This window comes from Cynocephalus volans, chromosome 11 (genome assembly GCF_027409185.1).
Source record: "Cynocephalus volans isolate mCynVol1 chromosome 11, mCynVol1.pri, whole genome shotgun sequence".
Taxonomy (NCBI): domain Eukaryota; kingdom Metazoa; phylum Chordata; class Mammalia; order Dermoptera; family Cynocephalidae; genus Cynocephalus; species Cynocephalus volans.
In genome coordinates this window covers 128,426,974-128,451,101 of record NC_084470.1, presented here as the reverse complement: position 1 = coordinate 128,451,101, position 24,128 = coordinate 128,426,974, and the positions used below count along the sequence as shown (strand labels likewise).

The window sequence follows — 24,128 nt, the reverse complement described above, 5'->3', positions numbered from 1 at the left end:
ATGTAGCTTCCTGGGCTTTAATACTGGCCTCTTGAATCAGTAATTTTGAAGATCACACCCAGAGAAGAATATGCACGTTGACTGGAGGGTTGAACTTTATCCTAAATATGATGGGAATTATATAAGATATGCTTTTTAGAAAGAACAGGCTATCCAGGTAACTCTGATTCAGGTGGTTTGAGACCACACTTTGGGAAAACTGTTTGGGGTGCTACCTGAAATCAGCTAACAAAGGACGTTGAAAAAAATATATCATTTGTACTAGTTAGTAAGCTGTCTCCCCTTGTACATTCTTTCTTTCTGCCATTAGGTCTCCATATCTTCCCTATGTCACATTTTATTTTTAGTGTTTTTTCATGTTATGAAATATGTGCGTGCTTCAATTACCATCCCCCATCCTTTCATATGTCTGTTTCCTAATACTCCAAAACTGCTGAATCTTTAGTATGAGTAATACATGTGTTGATCTTAGCAATAAATTACACACCATGAGTAACTATCATGAAAAAGAGTAATAGGAAAATGTAGAAATTTATAACAATTTATTGTTTATGTTAAAAGCTTTTAAAAATCTTCCAAAATCTCTAGCTAACATAAAAAAAAAAAAAATCTGGCTTTGGACCCACTCCTTTCATCCAGCTTCTTATTAAGTCAGGGAAAGTGGGTCATGGCACAAAATATAGAGTGTGCTCGGGATTTCACAGAATTTCCACTTCTACACTATATCATTATGTGATTACAAGTTTAAAATTGTAAACATCACTCAATTTAAAACACAGTAACACTGGACTTTTACAATTTTTGTATTACCCCTAAGTGATATCTATTATATTTAATTTCATAAACTCTTCGTCTACTAAAATTGAAAAAACATTTTCATGCATACTCCTTTTAACAGAGAGTCACCCAGCGGCTCTTATTTCATTTATTTATTTATTTATTTAACAAAATTCAGTGCCTATTATTCATTAGATATTAGGATAAAAAACACTTAAAACATGATCCTTGTTACAGAGTACACAACTCAGGAAGGGGCCAAACAAACCAGCAAATATTTTATGGTGCAAATGCTAAAAAGAGAGAAAGTCATAGAAGTATGGGAGGTTAAGAACCTGGGAAAGGGACATCTGAGCTGAGTCTTAAAGAATGACTAATTTGGGGAACATAAAATAGAGAAAAGATATTCAAAGCAGAAGAAACAAGAAGAACAAGCATACATGCATTTTTTATCTACTTATTTCTAGAGGTAAAATAAATCTTAAAGGCTACCTAGATCCAAATCCTAACTCTACTGCATACCAGCTACTGAATAAACTCTCAGAAAGTTAAGCCTCTCTGTAATTTGGGTTTATAACCTGCAAAGTAGTAGTAATAAAGTATGTAATAATAAGGTTATTTTGAAGAATAAACTAGATTAAACAAAGAGTTCAAACAGTACCCAGCATAGTCAGTACTCAATAAATGTTATTTTTATTTATTCATAATTTACTGTCATTCATTTGTTCATTATTTATTAAGCATCTATTAAAATGCAGGTTCAGAAGCATAAAGACATGAAACCATTTTTCAGAGAATTAATAGCAAATAGTTCAGAATTACTGGAACAAGGGTATTTGGAGAAGTATTGGAGAAAGAGAGGCCAGAAGATAAAGAACTCTGTGTGTCAGACTGGGGAGCTTGAACTTTATTCTAAACATAATGCAAATGACCTAAGATTTCCTTTTCAGAAAGAAAACTCTCAGAGCAGAATGGAGGATGGCTTGAGAGAGTGGCTAAATGAAAGTGCATGAAACCAGCTATCCAACATAAGTCATTGGTACTGAAATTGTAGACAATAAAATACATAAACCTAACTTAGATTCAGAAAGCAGAAAAAAACAGAACACAGTAAACAACTGGAAACTGGTTGCAAGACAGGTAGGCAGTGATGTTATTGGAAAAGGTGACTCTTAAGTTTCTGGTTTAAGCAGCAGAATGCACACTCATTTCAAGTGCACGTGGTTCTCTAGCATACATCATATGCTAGACCAAAAAACAAATATTAACAAATTTAATACTAAAATTGTGTCAAGCCACTTTTTTGATGATGATGTTATAAAACTAGAAATCAGTAACAACAGGAAAATTGGAAAATTCACAAATATGTGTGAATTAAACAACGCACACCTGAAAAGTCAATGGGTCAAAGAAGAAATTAAAAGGGAAATCAAAAAATATCTTGAATCAAATGAAAATGAAACCACAACATACCAAAAGTTATGGGATGAAACAAAAGCAGTTCTAAGAGGGAAGTTTCTAGTAATAAATGCCTCATTTAAAATACAAGAAAATATCTCAAATAAATAACCTAGTGTTACAACTTAAGGAACTGGAAAAAAAACAAACTCTGCCCAAAGTTAGTAGAAAGAAGGAAATAACAAAGATCAGAGATGAAACAAATAAAATAGGGACTAGAAAAACAATGGAAAAGATCAATGAAAATAAGTTTTTTAAAAAGATAAACAAAACTGACAAACTTTAGCTAGGCTAACTAAAAAAAAAAGAAAGAAGACTCAAATACAATCAGAAATGAAAGAGGAGACATTACAACTGATACCACAGAAATACAAGGTCATAAGAGAGTACCATGAACAATTATATGCCAACAAATTTGATAATCTAGAAGAAATGAATAAATTCTGAGAAACATAAAACCTACCAAGACTGAATTATGAATTAATAGAAAATTTGATTACACCAAAAATGAATAAGGTGATCGAATCAGTAACCAAAAATCTCCCATAGAAGAAAAGCCCAGGACTTGAAAGCTTCACTGCGGAATTCTACCAAACATTTAAAGAATGACAATCATGTTCAAACTCTTCCAAAAAACTGAAGAAAAGGGATTACTTCTAAAATTTTAGGAGGCCAGCATTACCCTGACAACAAAGACAGACAAGGATGCTACAAAAAAAGAAAACTAAGCCAAATCCTTGATGAACATAGATGCAAAAATTCTCAAAAACACATTAGCAAACCAAATTCAACAGCATATTAAAAGGATCATTCACCATGATCAAGTGGGATTTATCCCTATGATGCAAGGATGGTTCAAAATACACAAATCAACAAATATGATACAGCACATTAGCAGAATGAAGGACAAAAACATATGATCACTTCAACAGATGCAAAAAAAAGTATTTGACAAAATACAACACCTTTTCATGATTTAAAAAAAACTCAATAAATTAGGTGTAGAAGTAATGTACCTCACCACAATAAAGGCCATATATGGCAAACCCACATCTAACATCATACTCTATGGTGAAAGGTTGAAGACTTTTTCCTCTAAGATAAGGAACAAGACAAGGATACCCACTCTTGCCACTCCTTTTCAACACAATACTGGAAGTCCTAACCAGAGAAAATAGTCAAAGAAAAGAAATAAGAGGTATACACAAATAGGAAAAGTAAAATTGTATCTGTTTGCTGATAACATGATCTTATATGGGGAAAACCCTAAAGATTTGACCAAAACACTATTGGGACTGATAAACCAATTCAGTGAAGTTGCAGGATACAAAATCAAAATCAGTAGAACTTCTGTACACTAATAACAAACTATCTGAAAAAAAAATCAAGAAAACAATCCCATTTATACTAACATCAAAAAAAAAAAAAGTTTAGGAATAAATTTAACCAGAGGTAAAAGATCTATACACTGAAAATTATAAAAAATTAATGAAAGAAACTAAAGAAGACAAAAATAAATGGAAAGAGATCCAGTGTTCAGAGATTAAAATAATTTACATTATTCAAATATCCATACTACCCAAATGATCTACAGATTCAATGCAGTCTCTACCAAAATTCCAATGACATTTTTCACAGAAATATTTTTTTAAAAATTCATGGAACCACAAAAGGCCCTGAGTATTCAAAGCAATCCTGAGCAAAATGAACAATGCTGGAGACATCACACTACCTAATTGCAAATTTCTACAAAGAGATCCCTTACTAGCCATCTGCCCCCATCCCCCCAAAAAAACCTACCACAAACCTATGGTAATCAAAATGGCATGGCACTGGCACAAAAACAGACATATAGACCAATGGAACAGAATAGAAAGCTCGTATATAAATCCACACATTTATCATTAACTGATTTTCAACAAAAATGCCAAGGACACACAGTGGAGAAAGGACGGTCTCTTCAACAAATGGTGCTGGAAAAATTGGATATCTTCATGCTGAAGAATAAAATTGGACTGTTATCTCACACCATATACAAAAATCAACTCAAAATGGATTAAAGACTAAACTTTAGACCTGAAACTGTAAAAGTACAAAATGAAAACACAGGGAAAAGTCTTATTGACATTGGTCTGAGCAAAGATTTTCTACATATGACTCCAAAAGCACAGGCGACGAAAGCACAGACAAATGGGATTACATCAACCTTAAAAGCTATGCACAGCAAAGGCAACAGTCAATGGAATGAAGAGACAGTCTACAAAATGGGAAAAATATTTGTGAACCATATATCGGTTAAGGGGCTAATATCCAAAATATATAAGGGACTCTAACTCAGTAGCAAGAAAACAACCCAATTAAAAATGGACAAAGTACCTGAAAAGACATTTCTCGAAAAAACACAAAGGGCCAACAGCTATATGAAAAAATACTCAGAATCACTAATCATCCAAGAAATGCAAATTAAAACCACAGCCAAGATATCACCTCATACCTGTTAGGATTTCTATTATCAAAAACACAAGAGATAAATGTTAGCCAGGATGTGGAGAATGGGAACCCTTGTACACTGCTGGTGAAAATGTAAATTAGTACAATCATTATGGAAAACAGTACGGAGATTCCTCAAAAAATTAAAAATAGAACTACCATATGTTCCAGCAATTCCTCTTCTGGGTTCACAACCAAAGGAAATGAAATCAGTATCTTGAAGATATATCTACACTCTCATGTTTATTGCAGCATTATACACAATAGCCAAGATCTGAAATCAATCTAGGTGTCCATCAACGGAGGAGTGCATAAAGAAAATGGGAGGGAATATACACAATGGAATACTATTCAGCCTTAAAAAAGAAGAAAATCCTGTCACTGACTACAACATGAATGAACCCAGAGGACATTATGCTAAGTGAAATAAACCAGACACAGAAAGACAAATACTGCATGATCTCACTTATATGTGGAATCTAAAAAAGTCAAACTCATAGAACCAGAGAACAGAACGGTTACCAGGGCCTTGGTGTGGGAGGTGATGCAAGGAGGATAGAGAGAAGTTGTTCAAAGCTATGAAATTTTAGTTAGGAGGAATAAGTTCAGGAGATCTACTGTGCAACATGGTGACTTTAGTTAATACCAATGTGCTGTATTCCTTAAAATCGCTAAAAGAGTAGATTTTAAATGTTCTCACCACAAAAAATGTTAAGTAGATGAGGTAGCTGATATGTTAATTAGCTTGATTAACTCATTCCACAATTTCCAAAATCAAAACATCATATTTTATACTATAAATATATACAATTTATTTGTTTAAAAAAATCAAGCTATACCATAGCCTCTGAATTTTCCTTATGTATCCTGGTAGTATATCTTCAAAGAACTACTGAAAATTAGTTGAGAATGACCTACCCTGTCCAAAACTACACAAGATTTATTTTATCAAATCATAAATTTTCAGTTGTTTACTTACAATAACAATATAGTTGTCTAAGGTCCACCAGAGAATTTTGATTCAATTTTCTATAAGAATCTTCTTAAGAAACTGGCATAAAATTGTTCCACTTATATCCACAAAAGTATGTTGCCCACATAATAAAAATTTGATGGAACTGGTAATATGTTCACAAAATGAAATGGTGTTTTCATTAGAGGTAGATAATCGTGATGATTTTTATCCAAATGTTATTATTTATATACTATTTAGTGAATATACTCTGTTATCTTAGTGTTCTCCTCTGGTCATAATAAAGTTTACTACAATGAAATAGAAATCTATGTCCATAATCTCAGAGTCCTTATTTACAGTTGTTATCGCTGTGGTATGTAAATATTTTAGTATTCAAAACCACTCTTTATATGTAATAATAAAAAACACGCTATAGAGAAATTTCACTAAACTTTATTTAGCAACCAACATTGACACGATCTTATGCAAGAAACTAGATATACAAAACCGAATCATACATAGCCCCAGTCTTAGAAAAGCTCATAAACTACTGAGGAAGTTGATATGTAAGAGAATAAGAGAATTATTAGAACTGTCAGTATACAAATACAGATACGGGCATTACCTTTGATTTCATATTTCCCTCTTCTCTGTCTAACTCATCAGCAATAGCTGGCAATTCTACCTTCCAAACATAACCAAATTCTATCCGGTCTGCTTCACTCCATTTTATCTACAACCACCATAGCCCACACCATCACCACTCATCTCCTGGACAACTATGACAGTCACAGAACTGGACTTTTGCCACCCCTCTCTTATCTACTGCATTTTCACACAGTAACCTGGGCAATCTTTATAAAATAAAATCAAAACTATTCATGCCCCAGCTTAAACTTCCCAATAGAATATTCTTCCCTTTGTAATAAAATGGAAACTCCTTAGGCCCTGTGCAATCTGCCTCCTTTGAGCCTTCTACACACATCTTGCATAACTCTTCCCCTTGCCAACACTTGATTTAATTCCATTGTTAGGAAATGCCAAGCTCTTTCCTCTCTAGCGTCTCTGCAACAGCAATTCCCTCAGCCTGAAGTGATGCTCTTCTCGCTTTCACATCTCAAAACTGATTCCTTCTTTAGACTTGGCTAAAATACGACCTTTTTGGTAATACCCTTTCTGATCACCAATCTACCTTGACTATGCAGTCAGTATCTCATGCCCTCTGAACTTTTTACTTACTGATATTTTCTTATGTGTTGTCTGTTAACCCATTCTTCTCACTAGAAGTATCAACTCCAGAAAGGTTGTACAGCTCTGAATCTCAAGTGCTTGGAGTAGCAGGATCCAACACAATACAAATCATCAATGCATAATTGTTAGAGTGAACAAACAAATAAAATGTGTTCAAAGTAATACAGGCGCACAGAAAAGAGTGCAGACTTGGTGAGGAGAGGGACACTCAGGAATGGCTTTAGGGAGGTAAAGTACGTATGAAAAAGAGATAAATTACAATGATACGGGATAAACGCTGTAACCGAGGTATAAACAAAGCCTTAAGGGGACAGAAAGGAGAGGATGGTAGGCACAATGGCTGACATCTGAACAGGCTTTGGCAGAATGACAGCATATTAACACTGGTGGTATTCTGCATAAGAAAAGCCTTACATTGTGAAAGACATGTTTGAAGAAACATTTCTACCTGTAATGATGTTGGACATGACATCGAGTATAGAAAACTGGGCAAAGATCTGAAGCCCAGAGAGAGACCAAGCATTTTATACAGTAGGATCCTGTGAGAACGTGGCAGAACCAGGATACGAGCCCACCTCTGTTGGACTCCGAGCCAATACTCTCGACAGTGGGACAGGTGTGCCACTAGTGACACACAGTGGTGTGACCGGGAACTCAAAGCCAAAGGATGAATATAGTACCTTTAACTGAAACAGTAATTTTACTTGAAGATGAAGGTGGAAGGATAGTAATTTAACCAGTAGCTTATTTAAAATGTTTTCACTTTAAAATAAATACTGCTATTATCATAGTATAGAATGCACAATGTATAGGAACATTTTGGGAAAATGCAGAAGGCTTCCTAAAAGTGCTTGTCAATAGGCTCTTATAAGCTACCTCCCTATACTTTCAAAAAACATTTTCTCTTCCATGAGGGGCCCTTCGTTGGATGAAAACATTTGAGAAATAAATATTTATACTATCTTATGAAAGGTATAAAATGTTTTCGAGGAACACTAAAAGATTTTTCCAATTGAATCTTCACTATCATTTTCCTCCCCAATAGAGATAAAATTTTAAAAAGCAGAATTATTTTGGAGAAAAAAAATCTATTTTAATATATTTGAGCTCCTTCACTATTATACAAATTTTGTAACATTAATCTAGGTTGCCTGTTAATAGGGCCTACATTCATGGAGATCCCATAAGTTCTAGACTAGGCTCTTGGATCGACACAGGAAATTCACTCATGGTCCTTAGCCATGGGAAGTTTATAGTAAAATGAGCAGGAAAAAAAAAAAAAATACTTTAGCTCCAGTGGCCTTAATAACAAACAGTATACACAAGAAAATAAATTCATTTACTGTGTTAGTGTAGTCTGAGATAAAGGTAAGAGACCTAAAAATAATGGCTTAAATCTTTATAAAGCTGCTCATGAAACAAACATGGTGATGTCAGACTTGTGGATTGAAGGAGTAGTTTCTGGGATTCCTTCCAAATCCACTATCTAAAGAGAAATTCAACCAAATGGAACCTACAATCATCTGTCTAAGCTATGTTTATTTCACAGTATCATGGAATGTTACAGCCAAAAGGTATCTCAAACTTAAGTGATCTTTTTAGTCTAACTTATGTTACAGATGCAGAAACCGGGGCCCAAAGAGGTTAAGTGCACTATCAATGAAAACATAACCTATCACTGGCTAACCTAGAAACATTAAAAATATATATGTTTTTATACAATACTAAATTTAAGTATTAATAGTTTAAGTAATTAATTGCTTAAATAATAATGATAAAGCAAGGGATGTTGATAGTTGATGCTTTGTTAAAGGAACTGCTGAGCTGGGGGCTGGGGAAGATGCGGAGATGATCAGAGGGTGGGAAGTTTTAGTTAGACAAGAGGAATAAGTTTTCAAGATCTATTGCACAGCATGGTGACCGTGGTTAATAATAATGTATTGTATATTTCAAAATGGCAAGTGGAGTAGATTTTAAATGTTCCTACCACACACACAAAGAAACCAAGTATGTGAGGTGATGGATATGTTGATTACTTTGATATAATCATTCCACAATTGTGTATATATATCTAAACATAACAGTGTACCCCAGAAATATGTACAATTATTATTTGTAGATTTAAAAATTTTTTAAGTAAAACAAAAGATTATATAATTTAAGTGTTAAAAAAAAATAATGGTTAAATAAACTAGGAGAACGTTGCCTTTCCTTAGAAGGTCCCTCCCTGTGTAGCCTTCCCTGTCCTCCACAGAAAAGACCACAATCCTTCCAGCTTATCCTTTCTTTGTATTAATCTATGGTTTTATGACATGAATATATTTACCTAAATAATATATTATTTAGCTTTTATTGCTTTTAAACATTACATAAAAGGACTCATCATATGTATTCGTCAGTGACTTGTGACTTTCACTTCATTCATTTTCAGTTCTGCAGCAGTTCATTAATTTCCTTGCTGTATGAGCATCTATGTATGAATATAACAATGTATTCATTTTAATACTGATGGATATCTAAGATTACTTCAAGATTCGGCTATTATGAACAATTTTGGTAAATGACTTTTGGTGCACATTTTACAGTGCAACTGCCGGGTCACAGGAAATTCACATTTAACTTAAAGTGGCACTGCCAATGTGTTTTCTAAACAACACGTGCAAATTTACATTCCCAAAAGAGTTAAAACTTTATCCTTGCTTCACACCCTTGCCCAAATTTGGGATTCTCAGGTTTTAAAAATTTGGCTGACCTGGTGATTGTGAAGTAATATTTCATTGCGTTTTTTATTAGATGTTTTCTGATTACAGATGAGGTTGAGTATCTTGCATATCTTCATTAGTCATTTAGGTTTCTTCATCTGAATGTGCCTATTCAAGTCTTTTGAACAATTACATTAGATCATATGTTTTTACTGGCATGTGGAAGATGCAAAATCCCTGGGTGGTTTATATGTATTGCAAATATGGTGTTTTTTGATCACCAATAGTTCTGAATTTCAACGAAGTCAAATTTATTAATCTATTCCTTCATGTCTTAAGAAACATGTTTCTATCTTCAAAGTAATAAAAATAATTCAGTTTGGTGCCTTCCTTTCTACATGTTTATACCTTTTGGTGGGGAGGGGCTAGACTGCTTATGCTAGGAATTCCAATGGTAATAGCTGGCATCTTTCTCAGAAGGAAACTTTCAGTGTTTCAAAATTAAGTATGATGTTTACTGAAAATATCTTCTACCTTTTTTTTTAGTTTTTTTAATCATGAATAATTATTAAATTTTGTGAAAATTGTTGGCATCTGCTGAGATGATCTAATGTTTTTTTCTATAATCAGTTATTTAATGTAGTACATTTATAGATATTTATGTGCAGCTACTGTTTTATTGCTATGATAAATGCAAACTGGTCATGAAGTAGTAACCTTTGTACATATTGCTAGGATGAGTTGCAAATATTTTGCTTAGATTTTTGCATCTGTGTTCACGAGTGAGACTGGCTTATGTTTTCTTCTTATACTGTCTTACGTTTTGGAATCTTAGGCTCACAAAATAAACTGGAGAGTGTCTCTTTTGCCATACACAAAACAGGAATGCTTTTGGAATTTGAATGAGAACCATTTGATTCTTGAACATGTGGAAACACTTGCCTGTCTTATGCAGTCAATACTGGTTAAATTTAATCCACATATTTACCATTTGTTTTGCTCTTCCTTCATTCTTGGATCTCAGACCTTCCATCTGGGACAACTGTCTTTCTCCCTGAAGTACAGGTTGAGTATCCCTTATTCAAAATGCTTGGGACCTGAAGTGTTTTCCAATTTGGATTTTTTTTGGATTGTGAAATATTTACCAGTACACTTACAGGTTGAGCACCCCAATGCAAAAGTCCAAAATCCAAAATACTCCAATGAGCATTTTCTTCTAGAATCACCTTTGAGCATTGTGCCGGCACTCAAAAAGTTTCAAATTTTGGAGCATTTCGGATTTGGGGTTTTGCATTGGAAGTGCTCAACCTGTACTTCTTTAGTTTACTTCCTTAAGTATTGGTGTACTAGTCAGGGTTCAACCAGAGAAGAAGAACCAGTAGGAGATTTTATACACACACACACACACACACACACCTCCACACAGACATACACAAACATTTATGACAAGGAATTGGCTTACATGATTGTGGGGGCTGGCTAAACAAGTCTGAAATTCATGAGACATGCAGTCAGTAATGGAAAATCATGGGCAGACTTGAACCCATTAGCAAGGGCCAAAGCTGTTGTCCACAGGTAGAATTTCTTCTCTCTCCCAGGGAAACCTCAGTCCTATTTTTAAGGCCGTCTAAGTTTTTCAGATAGGCCCACCAATCAGGTTATCTATGATAATCTTCCTTGCTTACAATCAAGTAATTAGGGACTTTAATTATATCTGTAAAATCCCTACATTTCAAAACTCAAGTTAGTATTTGATGGAATAGGACAGTAGCCTAGCCTAGTGGACACATCATTAAATCCAACACAAGGGGAAAACAGTTTCTGTTGGGAAATGTTTTCATGTCACTCTTATAATTAACAGGTGTTTTATCTGGCATGGGATTCTAGATATCTTTTCTCAACACATTAGAGATATCATGCCAGTATCTTCTGGATTCCATGGTTGCTGATGTGAAGTCAGCTATCAGCATGTAGCTCCTTTGAAGGCAATATCTTTTCTCCTGTTAATTTTTAAATTTTCCTCTTTCTTTAATGTTTTATAGCTAAATATACTGTATGTGGGTGTGGATTTCTTTTTCTTTATTCACTTTGGATATGATGGACTTATTAAATTTATAAAATGGTGTGTGTCATTGGTTCTGGCACTATCCTTTCAACTAATATCTCTGCTCCATTTTCTGTCTTCCTCTATTAGAACTGATGACACAGACTGTAGATATTCTCACTCTACCCCCTCCATGTCTATTAACCTCCTATGTTTTCTATTTCTTTGTCTCTCCATACCTGCTGTAGATTGGTTGCTCCCCTCAACCCAACCTCACTGAGCTTAATTCTCACTGTAAATGTTGAGGGTGGGAAATCCTGTAACAGTAATTGAAAGGTGGGGCTTGAAGAGGTGACTAATTGTAGGACCATGCAGTAGTGAATGGGTTAATAACGGTGGTCAGGAGTGTGGTTTGGAGGGCTTTAAAAAGAGAGTAAATGAGAAGTTCACTCTCTCTGCTCCGCCATAATCTGCCATGTGAGACCCCTGCATCACCGTCACGACCACCAAGGCCTTCACCAGATGTGTTCCCTAGACCTCGGACTTCCACGCCCCTGAAACTGTAAGCAATAAATTACATTTTCTTATAAACTACTCAGTTCTGTTTATTTAGTTAAAAGCAACAGAAATGGACTAATAGAATAATTTCTTTTTCAGATATATCTTCAGCTCAGCAAATCTCTCTTCACTTAGATCTGATCTTTAGCTAAACCCATAAATTTCAATTATATGCTTCCTTAATAAGTTTATTTGCTACATTCTCAAAAATAGCTTTGCATTCTTTAAAGTTTTTGTTCCCTGAACATTTTCAAGGCTTATTTTTTCTTTCTTTCAACATCTTAAACATGCTATTTTATATCCTATTTCTGATTCCTGTAATTCCAATATTAAAAGTCTTTGAGAGTCAGTTTCTGTCTGTTGCTTCTGCTAGCTGTCATTCATGGTTTGTGTTCTTTTATGTTTAATGATTTTTAACAGTGAAAAGTTCCTTTGGAATTTTCACTAGGAGAATTTTTTGATGCCTACGTAAAGGTGGGTTCCTCTAGATGGGATGTGTGTTTGCTTCTGCCTGGGGTCTGGGGCACTAACAATTTAGGATCACTTTAAACTCGGTTGAATTTTGTCAGATCAAATCAGAAATTATTAATTCAAGCGTCAAATTCCTGCACAGGCTGGTGTGTGGTTACTTAGCAGCACTTTTCCCTCGCCTCCACCCAGCACTAGTTCCTTGGATGTATGAGCTTCATTACAGATCTCCAGGAAATGGGTGGAAGGAAGGAGCGCCTTTCTTTCTTGTTTTCTTTTACACTAAGTATTCCCACATTTACGGGAGTAGGGTCTCCTACTACAGTTCTCATGTTCGAAAGTAAGCACTGGGCTTTTTCTCCTGTGCCCCCTCACTAGAAGTTTGTTAAATCCTGCATTTTAAATTGTTTTGGAACGTAGGTTATCTCTGGATACTACCTCGCCATATTACCAGAAATAAAAATCACTTTAACTCTTCCCTTAAAAATACATGCTGTTCTCCTGGATCCAAGTTCTCTCGATTTTGAAGCATAAGCTTTGCTAAGTAAGAGAATCTGAGTAGTTCTAGACCCATAACAGATCACAAAATCATAGTCACGAACAGTAATCATTTGTACCTAATAAGTATTTTTATATTCTTTCATCCATATCAGTAGTATCTTTGAGAATTCTGTGTTGATGATTTTTTTACCAATGGACTCTTCTTTTAGAAGTTTGTTAAACGGTCAACAAGAATCTTTTAAACCTTTTCAGGACTATCTTCAAGTATCACTGTCTTAAGAGTCATAAAATGATATCAAGTCTAGAAGACAGTCAATTTGTACATGTGAAACTATGCAAGTTGTTCATATAATCGTTCTACATTGATTGACCATTTTTATATATTACATTTAGCCTTTTTGATCAAGTTATACTTTAAAAAACCCTACATAGATTAGAATTTTGTAATGTAATTTCTCTAAGAATGAAGCAGACAGTAAAACTTACTGAGCATCTGCAAAGTTCCATGCACTGTTCTGAGAATGTACGTGTATTAATTCACATAAACTTTTATCAACCTGCAAGGTGGGTGATGATATTTCTATTTTAAAGAAAAAAAATGTACTTATGAACAAATGGCTATTAAGTGATAAAGTCAAGATTTAACCCAACTCTACATGATTCCTAAAATATAAATGCTTTTTGGAACTGCAAAAAAATTGACTATGCTTTATTAAGTTTATCAAATAATCAGAATCTAGTTACAGAATTTCATGATCAAAGGGAAATAAAAAGTTAGATATTCTACCCTCACATTCAATCCTTGATCACCATATAATTTGATCTTCACAACTCAGTTTTAATAATGGAAGGTAGTACTATCTCATCTTGATAGGTAAAAATACAAAAAGGGTACTAACATTTAACTCAATGAGCATGCACTGGATGACTAATTTGGGACTGCATGGTGCTATACTTCGGTGTTTATAAAGCACTATCGCTTGATCCTCCTCACAACCCTGGGAAGTAATTCAGTCTATGCTTGGAGACCTCTAGGGACAGTAAGCTCCAAAAGTAACCCACTCCATCTTTAAAAATTCACCAGACATCTCTGATGCTGAAATCCATTCTCCTTACGTTTGTGTATGAAATAACTTTAACCCTTTCCTTAAGGCAAAACTTCACATATTGGAAAATAGCTATATCCCCACAGAGTATTTTCTAGTCTCAGATTATTTTTTAAAACTTCCTCAGTATATAGATAGCAGTATTAGTTTGTTGCCCAGCTGATTTCCTTACTGACCTAATTTGAAAGTTATTCTGAGTTACGTGGCTTCTTTCCTCCTAACAGTTCAAACAAATTTCTTCTTGATTGTCAGCTTCTAAAGGACATCACTGAATTTTGATTCATGTTTGTATCCTGAGCCTGAGCACAGTTTATGACACACTACAGATCTTCGTTAAATGCCGAATTCACATAGCTAACTTTTACACTTAAAATTGTCATGCAGAATAAGAAAAGCAAGTGTTAAGAACTTAAATTATGTAAACAGAAACTAAGAGAACCCAATTTGAGAGACTTGATCTGGCCATACAATGGGATGAAAGAGCCAGTGCATTGAAAATTTCTGGAGTCTAATGTCAAGCTACTGCTTTTTGGATATGGCAATTATATTTCCTGAACCAAAAATCAGAACACACAATATAACTGTGAATTCTTTTTTGAATTTGAAACTTATGATTATAAAAAGTCTTACAAACTTTAAAAAGTTAAATACTCATTCTATAAACTATTTTATAAACTGGTTACACTGGGACTGTCTTATAAAAAATATGATTAGTTTGTTGACCATATCAATCTACCATACCAAAGTAACTCCTATGACACCTTATATAGAACTAATCGTGTTGCTTTTTCTTCTGTGGATGTATACCCTTCCTCGGTGAGACCTTAAACTTAACAACTTTTGATGAGGAATGTTTTAATAGCAAGCTTATGACGTAGTATTTCTGGAATGCTATGACATAGCTAGCTATAGAATTACAAAAGGAAAAAAAATTTCCTGAAATTCAAGAAAAGGTATCACTTAGAGTTAGGACATGGGTTTACAGTGATAAAAACATGTAACAATGACAATGTTCTGTAACAGAAGAAAAATGTGGAAGTCCACTCTTACCTGTTTAAAAAGCTGGAGGTTAACTGCCGTTTCCAAAAACTGTTTCATCACACTTGAGCGGTGCTTTACAAAACTCTCCTCACAGAAAGTAATGGGCTCACCCTAGACAGAAATAAAAATTTTCAGGGCATCAATAAAAGGTCAGTCAGAGAGAACTAGTCTCTTTAAGGAAGCACATGCGAAGTCACAGAGCAAGTGTAAGACACAGAACCAACAAACAGACCCTTACACATTATAGCTGGGTTTCAGGCTAGTAGAAATATTCCTCTCCTGACAAGCCTGTGCTATACCTTTCTAATCAATGATCCCTTAGACTCTTAAAATCGCTCAATTTTACTCCTCAGAACAAAGATGTGACATCATTAGGTTGAACTATGAGTATTAAAAATAGCATGCATATCTGAAAACGTCCAATCATTATGTTTTCATCCTGACTAGATAATTCTTACTATAACAATTGCTGCATACTTTATGCCATTTATATTAGTTGTTATGATTATTAATTTGTTTTTAAATTAATGAAAAGTTTTTATAATCCCCTTCTCTTCATGATTTCAAATGTAATTCTGATGGGATACTTTCTAGGATAAGTCCCACTTGGCACCTCCTTTTATTTATCCTCTGTGCTAAGTATCTTCACCAAAGTTTCTTATGGTAACTGCACGAGATGCTCCTCCTCTAAATCAGCAAGGACTTGTATCTCGAGTCCTACAGATTCCACTTGTTCCACTTACTCCCTTGCACGACTGCAGAAAATCGTCACTGGCTGCTCAGTCCTTACCTCCTGCTGTTGCCCTCATCATCCTGAATGGTAGCCTTGCCCACTCCACACATGAAGATAAGAGACTGAGCTTTATAATCAAAACGAACATAGAGACTAATAACAGTGATTCATTCATTACAGTGCACCTTGAAGCAATCTTTACATTGCATTAAAAAGGAAAAAGTGAGCTTGTTCATCTTCTAATAGAACTCTGAAAAATATTATAGTTTAATTTTAAGAAAGACTCAGTGAGTGTCTTGTTTACAGTTATCTACAAGTAAAATTCTGAAAATAGGTTCCTATAAGAATAAAATAACAAAAGTAACAATCTATGTAATTCAACTGTTACCACTTTCTGATGACATTAAAGACACCGTAGAAGTGCACTGTCAAATAGAGTAGCCACTCGTCATATGTAGCTATTTAAATGTAAATTTATTAAGATTAAATAACATTAAAAATTCAGTTCCTCAGTCACACTAGCCACATTTGAAATGCTCGATAGTCACACGTGGCTAGTGGCTATCATATTGGACCACACAGACGTAGAACATTTCCTTTAACCTTAGAAACTCTTCTTGGACAGCACTGTTATAGAAAAAAGAAAACAATTTATAATCTACCAGAGGGGGAAAAACAGCAACCAACAAGCAATCCTGTTAAAGATAAAGGTCTATCATTTTCATACCCCTAGTACCAGCATCATACCCAGTTATATTGGAAACCCAGAAAATGTTTTATGCATGAATAAATAAAATAGCTAGTGAGCTAAGCCTTATTCTATATGACATTACCTTTTCAAAAATAAGTACAAATTTTAAAAATAAATAGTAACAATTGCTTCTCTAATGGCAGTTCTCATTACATCACTTATAACAAAGTGATTAGGACTGACGACAATTTGAGTTTTTATTTGACAGATATTTTTCCCCAAACATGTAAGAATGCATTATCACATTACCATCAATGATCTGTCTAAAAGTTATTAACACAGAAAAATACTCTTCAATTCAAACATAAAATTCTATCTTCAACTGAAAGGTCTAGACTTCCTACGTTACAAGCACGGATTTCTTTTGACTGGAGGGCAAGGGGATAGAAAATTTCAGGGCAAGGAAAAATTGATGAGACTAAGTCCACCTATACTTTCTCAAGAGTTAGACATAATTTAGTTATTAGCCAATGTGAATTAACCTGGAAGAACTCTGTCCTCATTAATCTTTGAGCAACTGCTTTCAATGTTTCAAGAGAAGGAGTAAAGAGAAAGCTCAGACTTGCTGTCCACCCACTTGTGGTGACACAAATCATGGTAAAGCTGGCTGATTAACACAGCTTATTAGGACTCTCTGATAATAACAAAGGCCCCCAAACCTGACATAGATTAGAATTTTCTCTCAGGGGAAAACAATAAGTCTTGATTAATGATGCTCTAAAGTTTTATATATTAATACACAAGAGTCTCAATTATTGCCATCTTTAGGAACCTAAATTATTGCTATTCTTGGGAAGTAAGATATGAAATATTATAAATGATTCCTTAGTATAAATTCCTTTAAATCAAAGGCGAATTGAGTGGCATGAGAGGAAGAATTCTGCCTGCAATCTTAACCCAGGTTGGGAGAGTCTGAAGGTCATGTGGTTAACTACATTGCTAAATATTTCATGGCAAAATCAACAGGACTTGTTTATGAACTGATACACAGAAGAGTTTCTCAAAGTGTGGTCCAAAGATTAAGACCTTCTCACAGGGTCTGCTACACCACAACTGTTTTCATAGTAACGCGAGACGTTACTTGCCTTTCTCCCTCCCACCTTCTCATGAGATGCAGTGGCGTTTGTCAGAGGCTACATGATTTGCACTATGGCAACAGATAACACAGACTCAGATACCAGAGTTTAGCCAACCTCTACTAAGCCAGATACTAAAGAGATCTGAAAAATGGAAAACAATGCCATTGCTCTAACTTTTTAATTTAGAAATATAGTTACTTTTTATTAAAATATGCTTTAATTTGTACTGGGTTTATATTGTTGCTTTGAAATAAATTAATACAAAGGTACTTCTAAAAGTTTGTGGGAAAACAGAATTAAAAGATAATGTGAATCTCCCCTTGAACGTTTCTGAAGCACCTTTTCAAGTATTTAAAATTCTTTGATTTACTTTCCAATACGGTAAATACCGATAGACAGACACCTCATAAACACAAGGCCTCTGAGGTCCTTGGTAATTTTTAAGAGTGGAAAGACATTCAGAGACCAGGAGGCTTGAGAACCTCTGACAAATACAAACAAGCAGGGGTCAAAGATGACTTCCAGATTTCTAGACTGAGAGTCAGAAGACGGCACCATTTACTAGAAGCTGGAAATACAGAAAAAAAAATAGGTGTATGGAGAAGTTGATAAAGTCATGGCATGTGTCTTAAGTCATATGCTAAGCTAAGCCTGAGATAAGGATTCTTGTTCAATTGATAAGTATTACTCTCAGGAAAGAGGTATTAAGGGAAACAGAAATAGGCAGGGGAAAAAGCCAGGCAAGAATGTGGTCTCACCTGGAGATAGGCTTCAGCCTAGTCCCATGGGTAAGCACTAACTGTACCGGAGCTGATCCCACCCTGAGGCAAGGAGGCCAGCTTCTTATACTCTGATCATTGGCCATGGGGAAGTGGGGAGCAGTGGGGGGTGCACACAGTCCTCCTGGTATACACCTCCCATTTAGCCAAGGGCAATTTTACAGTTGAAAGAGGGGCACAGCCGGTACAGGGGATCTGGGCAGGGCACCAACAGTATCCACTACAGCATGGCAAAGGCAAGGCGCTTGAGGGGCACATGGTGTCATGCAGCACAAAGCTGGAAACTCAAGTTAGGAAGATTTATCACTTACACATGTGTAAGAGTTATTTGTATAGATTTGAGCATTAAAGTTAATCTGATCAACCTACTTATAGAAAAGGATGTATGCAACTGAGAAACACCCATCTATAATCTATTTTTAAAATGTTCAATTGTTCATTGACAGAAAAAGTAAGTAAAGAAATATATGATTCTGTGGACACTTAGTAATCAGGTAAAAACACAAAACAACAGGGGGAAAAAAAACTCTTCATGGGAGAATTCTGACATGATGAAAAAGCACCTGAATCTTTTGCTCCATGGAACAGTGATTAGGCAACAGAAAGGCATCAACACCAGAATCGTTTCAATGGGAAGTCAGACAAGGGAGCATAAAAGGATGTCAGGAAAGCATAATCTGTACTAGAACAGAAACGAAGTTCTTACTACAGAGGAGAGAAGCAGACTCTCTTGAAAGAAAGCACTGACATCACTTATTATATTTAAGTGTCATATCAGTCAACAAATATATACTAAGAAGAATCAACAACATATTAGGTACTGTACAAAGAAGCTTGCTAGGTGGTTTGTTATTAATATTAGTAAAAATATCAAAGTTCATACTTGATTTACTTTTTAAAACATACAAATCAGAGCAGATTCAAGACTATTGTAGAATAATGTCGGTCACTTGCACAGTGACTAAGAAGAAAAAAAAAGGTACCATTAGAGCCAGTGTGCTAGGAACTGCATGCCACTCTTACGTGACGGTATGTAAACATGACCTGTCAACTGGTTGTGGCAGAAAAAAACTTAAAATGCATGCCTTCCAGTGGCATAAATCTGGCCCATATGGAACAAATGACCTTCCTCACCAAGCCTTAGATTACCTTCAATACGGAGAAGTAACTTCTCCCTCCTCTGAATACCCAGAGCCTTTTTAATCTATCCTTGGCATTTACTTTCTTTCTTGTTTAAAAGGTATTTTTTTATATCTTATCTGTGAACGCTGGAGGTCTGGGACTAAATTCTTTGCATTCCCTACATCACCCAACACAGTACCTTGAATTTTCAGTGTTCAATAAATATCTGCTAGTCACCATTTGAATTATTTATATAGGGTAATTAAGCCACAGGCAAGATGTAGATGACATGGGGCTATTTTTCTACCCTAATATTATGTTCAACTTACAGAGTGATAATGGCTACTGACTTAATGTAATATTTTTGTTTATTTTTAAGCACGGATATCTTTCAAGTTCTATATTGTACTCTGGAGTAGAAAACTTTGCACGAACAAAAAAATACTTAAAACATAGTCTAGATCTTATGCTATAAGGACATGCATGATTTAGCAAGAATTCACACTTAAAGTATCAGGAAGAATGATACAATATAATTATATGAAATATAATCCAAAATATCAACATTATACTAATCCAGTTCCTTAATGCACCTGGACCTAACATGTAATGTCACTGTTACATAAGGAATATAAACAAACTAAGCAAAAATGTCTGCATACTGATGGCTAATTTAAATTTTAAAATCCCGGAAAGACTCTGTTGTCAGGTCTCTTAAGGGAATATTCAAATATGTGCAGGTTCTCACTGAAAATAATAATAAATGATTTTCCAGGTTATATAGCATTTTTCTTCCAAGTGTCCCAATACTATTATCATCTAAGGTACAGTGAGTCTACTTTCACAGTTTATTAACCATAATAACAATAACTTTCTTCTATTGCTGACACTTCAGCTTGAAGTCAATGAAAAACAGCCTCATAGTCAAACTGTAAACTTTAATCATTAGCAGCAAAATCTTCTCTTTATACATATTATTATACAAGTTTATCCCAAAGTTATTGGATCTGTCTTGAAAAAATATAGCCATCTACCAATGTTCCATTTGACTATGATTAAGCAACTTAAGATGGGAAAAGAAATGGATTTTTGTAAATTAGACATAGCTTTTCTAGCATTTTGGTTAAATTTGAACACTTAGAAAAGATTAATAATGTATTAATTTTGCACATACTATGAAAAAAATACAAAATTTTTGTTCCTCACATTTTAAGAAAGTAAGAAAAACACTTTCCATTCTCATGAAACATATTTCCAGTGATATAAAAATGGAAACTTTACTATCAAAGTCCCTCCTAATTCTACTTATCTCAGAGTTGTTGCAGAGAATTTTTACATTTTTACCAAAGCAAATAAGCAAAATTCTCTCTGTTAATTAAAAAAGAGAGAAAAGAAAGTGCCATAAAAGGAACTTCTTTTCCTATCAGAAAGCTAGGTACACACCAAATATTTCTTTGGTAGCAACCTTCTCTAATGTGAAAACGTCCATACATACTCAAGCACGGGTAATGAGATCAAAGGACGCCTAAAATGTTTTAGTAACCTTAAACTGTGAGGAGGGAGTACACGGTACTTTTAAAATTGGATTTTTAAAACTGTAACAAGTTGACAGTTACAAATTTCTTAAATGGAAGCATTTAAGGCAAAGGTTTAGTGAATGGCCTCTTAAATTGTGAATGCCAATCCTGTGTTTAAATTGCTTGAGCTTAATGACTAAACACAATAACATTAATGATAATGTTTTAAAGGAAAATAATCCAAAAAATGTCTTAAGGACAACTCTTCCAGCTTGAATTGAGGCCCAGATTACTAGCCAATCTGTATTTTAAAAGTAATTTACTTTTTATCCATTAGCCAGTCTCAAGGCAGCCCAGAAAAGCTTGAGTGATTAGAACAAACGATGGCTCCCTAAGCATTCAAATAAACTTGAATGTTACTTCTATGCTCTTAGGATAATCAAGTACATGTCTTTGAATATATTAAGCAATATTTTAACTCAAGCAAACATTTCTTTAACACTAGCTGTTATAAAAATTTTGACTTTTATTTTTAACAGCTTGTGACACAAGTGACACACAGAGGTACAACTAAAGACCTTTTACTAGTTATTTAATGCAACCACTTAAAAGTATTGTCATGTATATGACAATGTTTTTCTTTTTGGAGATCAAAGCAAGGTGCTTTTTCTTGGTTACACTAAAGAGATTTTCCTTACCAAATATTCCACTTCTAAAATTTCATTTTTAATAATAATAGCTAACGTATACCAGGATTCACCATATGACAGGCATTGTTCTAAGGACATTACATATGTGAAATCATATTATTATGTAAACAACCCAAGAAGTATCATTATCTTTTTTTTTAAACAAATGAGAAAACTAAAGTACTGGGAGGTTAATTTGCCCAGTCACACAGCTAGTCAGTCACAGAACCAGATTTGAACTGAGGCAGTCTGGTTCCAGAGATTTATGCTCATGTCTCTTTTCTTCAATTCATTAAGCACATTAGTTTTATCTCATATTTTTGAATTATTAAAAAGTAGCTAATTTACCGTTGGCAAAAAAAAAAAAAAAAAAAAACCCGAAACGCAAAATATCCATTACTCTACTTAAATCACTTTCCAACAAACTTAAGGAGTTTTAGATTTTTCTCTGTAACTAAGAACAGGTATAATTTATCTGTCAATCATGCCAGTGTGTCATTTACAGAGTGTATATTAAGCACTGTAAGAAAAGTTAACAACTTATTTAGAGTTGCCACTCACACATTCTAAGTGCTGAATTTATAAAGATAAATTACTCTTCAGCAGTACTTACCATATGTATTTAGCATGTGCATAGAAATATGCAAATCATCCTGGAGGGCTTTCCCTCACAATCCATATCTAACTGGCTCCCCAATACTACTGTCTTTCTCCCTAAACTCTTTTAGATCTGGTTCTCCTGGCCAGCCTCGAGGCCACAAACTAGAGTCCTTTCTTCCTATTTCTTCAATAAGGATATAATAGCCACGCCTGCCTCCGTGCCTCTGGTCGTGCTCAAATCTGGCATAACACGAATGCCACCATCAGAGTGATCTTTCTAATACATGATGCTGAGTTCATCATTCCCATGAAAAATAATTTTAAACACTGTAGGATAAAATTAAAATTCTCGAAATTAATACAGAAAAGTCATTTATGACTGTTACTGCCAATTTACCTCTTGATAGGAGTAAATCATAGTCTGTTTTAGTCCTTTTCTTTTTTGAGAACATGGTGAGAGATATGGGCACGCTCCCAAGAAAAATGTACACATTCAAAGGGTGTCTCCCAGGTTTCCTCTCTATTTCCCACAGAATCACATAAGCACAATTTTCTTTTATTATTTTCTAACATGGCTTTCTTTACTATCACTGTAGAAGAAATTATTACATCAGCCTCCATTATTAGAAGCTCCTGGAGGGCACAGGCTGAAAATTATTTATTTTCCTGTCCAGACGCCGCATAGAAGGCCTACTGTAGCAGTGCTCAACATGTAATGTTAAATGTATAAATGATATCCATAATATATCTTAATAAACAGAATAAGAAGTATATTCTTGTACAATGAATTGTTTTGCCATTGACTTCTACTTTAAATAATTTGCTATGGTGAGGAAAAAAATAGACGAAGCAAAACTTTCAGTACAATATATTCAGTCCGCTGTTCAGAATATTGATGCAAAGAAGGGAAGAGATGAACTAGAAGACTAGAGGGAAGAAGATGAAGCTGTTGGAGCCGGGGCAGTTACCCAAGGGAAACAAAACCACAAGTGCAAATATGCAGCATGAATATCAAATCATTTTCCCTATTTATATACACACTATGAGATGCCTACACCCCCTGCTCCCTTTGAGAAAATTCCTAAGACTGTATTCAATTCAGTCTTTCCATAAGTGTGTATTGAACGCCTTCCATGGATCTTCATTTGGAAGGAAGGTATGTTCAGGAACTTATCTATATGATATGATCACAGAGGCAAGAAAGAACAGAAGCATGCTGCACTGGAGCCAGAGAGGGACTGTGGAAAGAAGAGATTTAACACCAGGCCACACTATTCATCAGTGACGGAAACAGTGAGGTTATTTATACTCTACGAGTATGATTTTCTTCATCTTTAAAATAAAAAGTGTAATATTTTGAAGGCTTCTGAAGACTACATGAAAAAGCTTATCTAAAGGGCCTACCAAATGCCTTGTATCCGATGGGTTCTCAAAGTTCAATTATTGTTTTAATAGTGATTAAAAATTATGAATATCAGTAAAAAATAAGAGTGTAAGTATTATGATC

General features: G+C 34.6%; 1 protein-coding gene across 5 annotated transcripts in view; it reads right to left on the bottom strand.

The window, feature by feature from the left end:
• Positions 1-24,128, bottom strand: part of DENND1B (DENN domain containing 1B) — a 256,636-nt gene that overhangs the window by 50,134 nt on the left and 182,374 nt on the right. For all 5 annotated transcript variants that reach the window (XR_010024876.1, XM_063114157.1, XM_063114160.1 and 2 more), the window contains one exon: positions 15,361-15,462. Coding sequence is in view for 4 of the 5 variants with exons in the window: in XM_063114157.1 (XP_062970227.1) it covers positions 15,361-15,462 (102 nt within the window). In the remaining variant the exon portion in view is untranslated. The remainder of the gene's footprint in view (positions 1-15,360; positions 15,463-24,128) is intronic.